The sequence below is a fragment of the Chanodichthys erythropterus genome, chromosome 3, assembly GCF_024489055.1.
Source record: "Chanodichthys erythropterus isolate Z2021 chromosome 3, ASM2448905v1, whole genome shotgun sequence".
NCBI lineage: Eukaryota > Metazoa > Chordata > Actinopteri > Cypriniformes > Xenocyprididae > Chanodichthys > Chanodichthys erythropterus.
The window spans coordinates 71800535-71810473 of NC_090223.1; the positions used below are offsets into that span (position 1 = coordinate 71800535).

At 41.0% G+C, this 9939-nt stretch overlaps 1 protein-coding gene across 1 annotated transcript; it reads left to right on the top strand.

Annotated features, from left to right (window-relative positions):
• The first annotated feature begins 567 nt into the window (after positions 1–567).
• LOC137006613 (zinc finger protein 84-like) lies at positions 568–7261 on the top strand. Its single transcript, XM_067367517.1, has 2 exons — positions 568–622; positions 4775–7261. Exon 2 carries the CDS (start codon positions 4780–4782, stop codon positions 6268–6270), a length of 1491 nt encoding a protein of 496 aa, XP_067223618.1. The 5' UTR covers positions 568–622; positions 4775–4779; the 3' UTR covers positions 6271–7261.
• Positions 7262–9939: the final 2678 nt, after the last annotated feature.

Genomic DNA, 9939 nt, shown 5'->3' on the forward strand with positions numbered 1-9939 from the left:
CATCTGCTGTGATTCTGCTGAAGAAAGGTTTGTTTTAAGAATTTAAGCTGTTTTAATCGACAGAAACAGTTCATTGACTTATAGTTGTGTGTTTTGTTTTAAACAAGCGATGTGAAATGAGTTTATTTACTATCTAATGTAACATTGTGATTCTTTATCTCTGGCGAGTAATGTTTGAAAAACTGAACTTTTCAACTCCGAGTCAATTGAATCACAATTCAGTGAATCACGACTCGTGCGCTCAAACAGTGAACATGAATGAGAACAACAAACACTAACAAACTAACTAATCATGTTTTCATCATTCATACATGCCTAAATATGAAGTTTATTCATTTGCAGCGTTAGTTTTTAGAGATTTTTTTTTGTCTAACCGGGTCAGTAGGCCTAGGCCATTAACTCTAATTCTAATTCTAAACTCCAATTACTCTCTTCATAAAGATGGCGTTTATTAAAGATGAGACTGAAGACATAAAGATTGAGTATATTAAAGAGGAAGAGACTGAAGACATAAAGATGGTGATTATTAAAGAGGAGACTGAAGACATGAAGATTGAGTTTAATAAAGAGGAGTTTGAAGAAACATTCAGTGTGAAACATGAAGATACTGAGGAACAAACAGGTTGGTTTTATTCTCACAGCTGAATTTGATCATTACTAAAATGTCCAGCTCTACAGAAATAGAGAATATCCAGAAGTATAATTTTACAGAAAAGTGTCCTAATTCACTCAGTCGGTTCATTCACTTCTTCAAGTGCACTTACTATAGAGCTAGAGTTAGGGTTTGGCTACTTGTAAGTAAGGATTATTAACTCATTACGATAGTGAGTAAATGTAGTAATGTGTAACTACATCACTTTAAAATTCAGTGTTTCCATTAAATGTGATCCTGGACCACAAAACCAGTCATAAGTCGCACGGGTATATTTGGGGGGCACCACTACTATTTTATATATGAAAAAAATAATATATAAACTTTTAGCCAAAACGAATTCATTTAACGCTAAACTGAAACAGAAACCGGCGTTATAACCTATAATTTGGCACAAACCCAAATGTTTCCATATTCACGATTTGGAGGCTAAACTATATTATTTAAATACTTTTATTGTACACATACTACTATAACTTTTTAAATATTTGGTTGAAAATGCAAAAAAAAAAAAAAAAAATTTTTTCCAGATGACAATATTATCTCTAAAAGTGTTATTATTCCAAATCTCTCTCGTAGAATAAACAAAGAATTTTCTGCCGTCTCGGTTTCCTTTCTGTGAACTTCTCAGAAATTAACCGAAACTCATATGGCCTAGTCTGTCACATTTTTCCCCTTTTTGTTAATATGTTAATTATAAATAAATTTTGCGCCTAGACATAAGCTATTATATTTTTATATAGCCTAATGTTATCTCTTTTTTTTTTTGTTCACAGAAGCGCTGCAGGAGCGTGATGATAATGAACCCTCATGTTCTGTTGTTTATTTTGCTATTTGTTCTTGTAGGCTAAAACTAAACCCCTGGGATTTTTTAATTATTCACAGACACTTATCAGTTCTAGTTTTCTTTAATTCTAATTTAATATAATCTTGTCAATTAATGACAAGATGATCGCAACTCTTACAACGTGATTAATATTCATGAACCAAGCAGCTCATCAATCTTTAGCGTGTTGTCATTAGTGGTAGAATTAGTAGTATTATCTTCTTTTAATAATAATTACCATTATCTATTTTTTTTACAGAAACACTGAATGACAAACAATTTCTTAAGCACTACCACCAGTTCTGCTTAGTTAAAATGACAAATATGCGTTCATGGTTACCAAGTTTTAGTTCTCGTTAGTTAAGTTCTATTATTAAATAATGCTTGATTGTCATGATATTATAGAATGCTTGACTGACTGAGCTTTGCCATTTCACAAAGATAAGCTAATTTGGTGGAATCATATATAATTTTTTGTTCCGGCTTTATTCCATGCTGTCGTCTCCGCTGGTTTCAAAATATGTCTCCATTTTCTGCTCGTCCAGCGCTTTGCAACAACACAACCTTGTTTCTGCAGTGACTTTAGTGACGTTTGTTTGACGTGGCGTGAGAAAGTCAAAAACCACGCAAAATCTGATCAGAGCAATCAGAAATAATTTTTTTTTAATAGGATTTCAAACCACATATGAATGTAGCTGGAAATGGATTTGTATACATCACATTTCATGTTGAGGTTGTATGTTTGGTCATGGGAGCTGATCAATTGTTGTTCATGGTTATTGTGCCACCGGCTGGCAGCAGTAAGTAAAATAATCGTTTTATAGTCGCAGTATTTTCTGGAACATAAGTGCATCTATAAATCAGCTCCATAGCAGATTCCAAGCAATCCGAGCAAAGAGCTCAGAGAGGTACATTTAAAGTAGCCAGACAGATTCTGCCAGTGTTGGTTCAGTGTAAACAATGATGTACATTTGAGTCCTTAAGATGGAGGGAAGTTAGCAAGGGAAGGGCATAAAAATCTGAACTTGAGCGCAGCCCTGGAGTACCTCAACAGGACACTTTGTAGATTTATTTGAAATATCCATCAGTCTCCATAGATGCAGAGTTCAGATACAATCCTGATCGAACACACCTGCCCCTGAAGATCTTAATTCACTGCTTCAGGTGTGTTTGATCAGGGTTGAACTCTGCAGGAAATGTAGATCCAAAGCCACTGGAAGGCAAGCCTGCAACCTTTAGCCAAAAAATTGTAACCGCTAACGGTACTCCTGGCAGTACACAGGGAAGGAGACCAGAGGCTGTTTTTTGAATGGAAGTCAATGGATGAGAGGCTTCATTATGCTGATTAAACAGCTTTTATGGGGAAATAGCTAATCATTTAATTAATCCACAGCCTGTTTGCTAATCTTCAGCATGTTTTACACTAAACAATTCCTTTGTTGGGAATTATATGTAGATTTTAGCTTGATTAAAATGTATTTTTTTAAGAGAAGGCAGACTAGGGAATGTTGCGACTGATGTCACTGCCATTACATGATAGGCTGAGAGGTGCCGCACGTGATTAAGTTAGCCGTTACGCTTTTTCCAATGATAAGAGACACAGACCCTCTCATCTCCTCATTATATACAATCTCTGGTAGATCTCCAGAAACAGGTTGTCAAGTGTTTCATTTCTATTCAAATGTGCTCCGTCTGTTTGATGTACGTGTTCATACTGGTATTTGTTCACTGAAGTCTGTGAAGTTTAATGGAGCCTGTTGTCAGAAAATGCACATTTGCATGATTTTATAACATTTACAGGTAAGAGTATAACCATAAAATGTAAGTTTTATGCTGAGGAAAACACATCTCATAAGCATTCATTCTTTCCGTCTAACATCACTAGTGTGATCTTTCTGTACTGTGCCCTGGCCCGCTTGAAAAGTCACGGTTGGATTAGGCTCAGTACAGTTGTAGTAAGATCGGTTGTAGTAGCGCAGTACGGTTGTAGTAAGATCGCCAACCGTGCCGGAGTATAGAATGGCTATTACTATTGTTTGTGCTATGTCTGACATCATTACAACAACAAATATCTTCTATTACTTATTGAATAGTAAAACACTTTTCAATTAATTTAATTAATTCAAGTATATTTAGGTTTATATTGTGTCTGGTTCTCACCTTAGTGATGAACAGAAATTGTAGTTTGCATATTCCTCCATCAATGTCAGCTCTCTTCTAACAGGCTGGTGATCTTAACCAGATGTGAAAAATAAAGCATACATACAAAATGTGCAGTGGTGGGTCCCTTTGGACCAGTTTTGAAAACCACTGGTGTATAGACAGGATGGGCAACTCTGGTCCTGGAGGGACACTATTCAGCAGAGTTTAGCTCCATCCCTGATCAAACACACCTGCAAAATTTAACCAAAACCATTATTTAATTGTAAAGGCTGATTTATACTACTGTGTCAGACCTACGCCGGAGCCTCTACACCGTAGTCTATGCGTCTGTTTTCATTTATACTTCTGCGTCGTGTTGAAATGCATGCAGACCACTAGTAGGCAGTGTCCACGGTCATGTTGAGTATCAAAGCCAAACGGGGCGCAGGAGACATTTTCAAAGTGAGGGGGACCAAACTGCGTTCTCCACTGGATGAGGCAATATAACTTTTGTTTCTATTTCAGATATCTCTTTTATAGATGCCATCAATGCTTTTGCCTTTCAAGATGTAATTACCGAAATCAAAACAGTCCACAAACTATAAATCCTCACGAAAACTTAAGTCAAGCCAGCTCTCGCGTCAACAGGAGATCAGCCTCCTTACCTTAAAGTGTCAAATTTCTCGGTTTCTGAATGGACGGTTTGGCTTGATTGACAAACCCTAACGTTCGGGCATGATTTATATACCATCAACCTGTCCTAAAACGTTAGCACGCTTTGATCGATGGTTTGGAGATCGTGTGTTTCTCCATTCGAGAGCGCATTTCCTGTTCACATCCGCGACAAAACAGCTGATTATTTACGAACGGAAGCTCACAGAAACGTGAAAATGGTCTCATTTGAAAGAAAATATCCTAAGCTAAAAGATGATATAGTGTGACTAATTGAAGCAGCCCTTATCAAAAGTGCGGGGGTCGATTTCTGTCTTTTCAAAACTCCTGGGGGGATGCAACTTAACTCTGCAAAACAGTGGTCCTCCAGTACCAAAGCTGCCCATCCCTGATCCATAAGATTAGATAGGGTATAGATCATACATGTTGTTGATTTTGATGTATTAAATGTCTGAATTGTTTTATGTCTATTTTTGCTCTAGACCTAATGGCACTGAAAGAGGTGAGTTTTGAACTTAATGAAAAAGAAGAAGAGAAAAAACATTATAATTTCATGACTGGAGGAAAATCAACACAGGCTAAAAAGTGTTCCTCACAAAAAGGAGCTCAAAAGACTGGAACTAAAAGTCATTTCACTGGCCAACAGTGTGGAAAGAGTTTTGATCGACATAGAAACCTTCAAGTCCACATGAGAGATCACACTATAGTAAAGCCTCATACCTGTCAAGAGTGTGGAAAGAGTTTCAGTCGAAAAGGAAGCCTTAAAGACCACATGAGAACTCACACTGGAGAAAAGCCTTACACCTGCACTCTGTGTGGGAATGGCTTCACACGGGAACGAAGCCTCAGGGAACACATGAGAATTCATACTGGAGAAAAGCCTTTAACCTGCCAACAGTGTGGAAAGGGATTCAGTGACAAAAAAAACCTTACAGCCCACATGACAATTCACACTGGAGAAAAGCCTTACACCTGTCAAGAGTGTGGACAGAGTTTCAGTCGAAAAGAAGGCCTTACAGTCCACATGAGTAATCACACTGGAGAAAAGCCTTACATCTGTCAACAGTGTGGAAAAAGTTTCAGTAGAAAAGGAAAACTTGAAATCCACATGAGAATTCACACTGGAGAGAAACCTTTCACCTGTCAAGAGTGTGGAAAGAGTTTCATTCAAAAAGGACATCTTACAGCCCACATGAGAATTCACACTGGAGAAAAGCCTCATACCTGCCAACAGTGTAGAAAGAGTTTCATTCGAAAAGAAGGCCTTATAGCTCACATAAGCACTCACACTGGAGAAAAGCCTTACACCTGCAGTCTGTGCGGGAATGGTTTCACACGGGAACAACGCCTTAGGGAACACATGAGAGTTCACACTGGAGAGAAGCCTTTTAAATGTGATCAGTGTGGAAAGAGTTTCACACATAAAGTGAGCCTTTATTACCACATAAATATTCACGCTGGAGAGAAGCCATTCACATGTGATCAGTCTGGAAATGGTTTCAGATTTAAAGGTAACCTTAAGGGCCACATAAGCACTCACACTGGAGAAAAGCCTTACACCTGCACTCTGTGTGGGAATGGCTTCACACGCAAACAACGCCTTAGGGAACACATGAGAGTTCACACTGGAGAGAGCCTATTCACCTGCCAACAGTGTGGAAAGAGTTTCAGTCAAAAACGACACCTTATAGACCACATGAGAACTCACACTGGAGAAAAGCCTCATACCTGCCAACAGTGTGGAAAGAGTTTCACATTTAAAGGAAACCTTAAAGTCCACATGAGAACTCACACTGGAGAAAAGCCTCATACCTGCCAACAGTGTGGAAAGAGTTTCAGTAAGAAAGGAAACCTTATAGACCACATGAGAATTCACACTGGAGAAAAGCCTTATACCTGCCAACAGTGTGGAAAGAGTTTCAGTCATAAAGGAAACCTTATAGTACACATGAGTGTTCACACTGGAGAAAAGCCTTAAGCCTCGTTTACACTGCACGCGGCTACTAAAGCCGATACGGCTTTACTCTAGTCAATGCTCGTGTTTAAACCAGCCGTGCCGTGGTGCATTTCAGAAGCATCCCAGCCTATTTTTGATGGATGCCGTGTCCAAGACGCACAGATAAAATACAAAATAAAGTCAAAATAATCACCCTGAGTTAACTCCTGCTCTTATTTCACATCACTAGGAGGCCAGAAACTGAAGACTAGAGATTCAAAGTTGAAATACTTGACATTTGTTTGTTCTTGTCATCCATAACTGGACTTTTTTAGTGTATTAACTTTGTCTGTAGGCTACAGCAAAATAAAGTATGGCATATCAATAAACACAATCAAATATACAAATATAACCATTTAGCCATTAAATAAATGAAAAAGCTTTAGGGGACACATGAATATTCACACTGGAGAGAGGCCTATTACATGTGTGGAAAGAGTTTCAGATTTAAAGATAACCTTAAGGTCCACATGAAAATTCACTCAAAAGAAAAACTCTTTTAGAAGTCACTGTGGAAAGAGCAGAGGTGTAAAGAGTACCTGAAAACCATACTTGAGTAAAAGTAGTACAGATACCTTACAGCAAAAATTATTCCATTACAAGTTTCAAGTCACCAATTCTAATACATCTTGAGTAAAAGTCTTGGAGTATCTGAGACTTTAACAGTTCTTGTGACGAGCAGGAAGGGCAAAAGCTGTGAGGGAACGGAGCGAGGCCGGTGAGGCGAGTGTTAACGATCTTCACCTGCGAGTCGCACCGGTCTTGAGTCTGTCACAGAGGAGCTCGGGAAGCATAAAAGGAGGAGCGATGACAGTGAAGGACGAGAGAGGACCAGGCCTGGACTTTATTTTATGTTTGGTTATGTTTGTGTGGCCGGCAGACGTCCGTGAGGGTCTGTCGGCATTACTTTAGTTTTGTTCTTTGTTTATTTTTGAATAAAGTTTTGTTTAAACATTTGCAGGTTCCCACCTCCTCCTTCCCGTACATACAAACTGTGTTACAGTACTTAATTAACAAATGCAATCCAGCTTATTCTTCAGTTTTTCCACCTTCAATGTCAAGATTTGTATGAAGCCAGACCCAAGTATATTCCTTTTGGTATTCATATAAAATCCCACGTGGAGAACATAGGCATTAATTTAAATAGACTTGCACAAACAGACTTGCCCTATTCCTCTTTGGAACATCAAAAAATTCAACATCATTTGGAATTTGGCCCATAAAAAGAAGAACTTGACTCATCCAAATGAATATAAACAAGAATTTGGAGGAATAAAATGTAGTCTTCCTCTCCATAGACCAGTGTATACAGATGGATCTAAGACAGTATCTAAGACGTATTCCAAGTGAAAGCTCAGTTTTTACTGCTGAAGCTTGTGCATTGCTTCTGGCTTTAGAACAAATAGAGAGAACACAACAACATTTTTTTTTTTTTTTTGTACGGATTCTAAATCTTGCCTCCAAACTCTTGAATCTTTTAAAACTGACCATCCTATAATAGTGAAGATAATAGCAAAACTCTTATTTTTAAAGGAAAAATATTTTGATATTTTCTGCTGGATTCCGGCTCATATGGGACTATTTGGGAATGAACAGGCATATGCTGCAGCAAAGAAAGCTCTCTCTTTGAGAATTACAGACTGTCAAATTCCTCCATCAGATCTCAAACCTGTGCTAAACTTGTGTATATATTTCAAAAATGGCAAATGGAATGGAACAGTTGCATTAATAAGTTATATGAAGTTAATCCAAGCATAAATGAAAGTTGTTTTGTAAATTTTATTTAAAAGTAGACATGATAAGACTGTTTACACAAGATGCCGAATTGGTCATTCCAGATTTATTTGTTTTTATTGAAAGGTAAAGTACCACCTGTTACAATACAGATATAAAAGCAAGTATGGTGTTTTATTGATATCTGCAGGTGACGGTGATTAGAACTCCGGTGATTGAGTGCGTGGGTATTGCAGGGAGGTGGAGCCTGACGTGTCTGTGACAGTACCCCCCTCCCACGGCCCGCACCTGAGGGCCGAGGACCCCGACGTCGTGGTGGCCGACCTCGAGGGCGTGGGGCAGGTCTGTCCGGGTGGCTGGTGTGGAAGGCTTGTAGCAGGTTGGGATCAAGGATGTTGTTCCGCGGGATCCACGACCGCTCCTCTGGCCCGTAGCCCTCCCAGTCTACGAGGTATTCCAGGAGACCACCACGGCGCCGGGAGTCCAGAATTTCACGAACCTCGTATGCAGCTCCATCCTCCAAGAAGAAGTGGAAGGGGGGGCTCGGCGGCTGCCACGTCAGGCTCTGTGGAAGGAGAGACAGAAGGGTGGTGAGGTTTTAACAAAGACACATGGAAAGTGGGATGAATCTTGTATTGTGGAGGGAGCTGAAGACGATACGTGACGGGGTTGATCTGCTTGAAGATGGTGAACGGGCCAATGAAGCGGGGACTCAGCTTTCTGCATGGCAGACGCAGTCTGATGTCCCTGGTCGACAGCCAGACCTTCTGCCCTGGCTGGTAGTTGGGAGCGTTGGAGCGACGAAGTTCGGCTGTCATCCTGCGTCTGCGCAGGGCCCTCTGCAGCTGATGGTGGGCTGAGTCCCATACCCTCTCGCTCTCCCGGAACCAGTAGTCGACAGCAGGAACGTTGTAGGGTTCCCCATCCCAGGGGAACAGTGGGGGTTGGTAACCGAGTACGCATTGAAAAGGTGTTAATCCGGTGGAAGGGATTAAGACAGACTTACGGTCACACCCAGGAGGGACAAGAAGGCCTTCCAGACCCGGGAGATGAACTGGGGCCCTCTGTCAGATACTATGTCCTCGGGGATTCCATAGTAACGGAAGATGTGGTTGAACATTAGCTCTGCTGTGGTAAGAGCGGTAGGTAAACCTTGGAGAGGAATTAGTCGGCAGGCTTTGGAGAATCGATCCACTACCACGAGGATGCAGGTGTGACCATCAGAAGGTGGGAGATCCGTTATGAAATCCACTCCCAGGTGTGACCATGGTCGCTCAGGAACGGGCAGAGGATTGAGCTTGCCGGCTGGCAGATGACGAGGGCTCTTTGAGATGGTGCACTCCCTGCAGCCCTGCACGTACCTTCTGACACCTACCTTTGACCCCCGGGTGACCAGTGCCAAGTGATGAGTGAGCCGCGTGGATGAGTGGAGTGCGTCGTGCTCTGGTGATGTACTGAAGACCCTGCGGGCAACCCGGCGGAGTGTGGGTGGAGGCATTGGAGGAGGGCAGAGCTTCTTCAGACCATTGGATGGGACTCACGAAGATGGATTCTGGAAGGACGGTTTCTGGAGTTTCAATTTTCTCATCAGGAGCATGGAGACGGGATAAGGCGTCAGCCTTGAGATTCTTGGAGCCAGGACGATAGGAGATAGTGAAGTCAAATCTTGAGAAGAACATAGCCAAGCGAGTTTGACGAGGGTTTAATCTTTTTGCAGCTTTGAGATACTCCAAGTTTTTATGGTCGGTTAGAACTTGAAAAGGGTGTTTGGCTCCCTCCAGCCAATGCCTCCATTCCTCCAACGCGAGCTTGACGGCCAGGAGCTCACGGTCACCGATGTCATAGTTGACCTCCACCAGGTTGAGCTTGCGGGAGAAGAAGGCACATGGGTGGAGTCTACTTGGCTGCCCCTGCTGC

Bases quoted from the DNA above. Each gene is read 5' to 3' on its own strand.
- LOC137006613 (XM_067367517.1), top strand. From the start codon at position 4,780: ATGGCACTGAAAGAGGTGAGTTTTGAACTTAATGAAAAAGAAGAAGAG.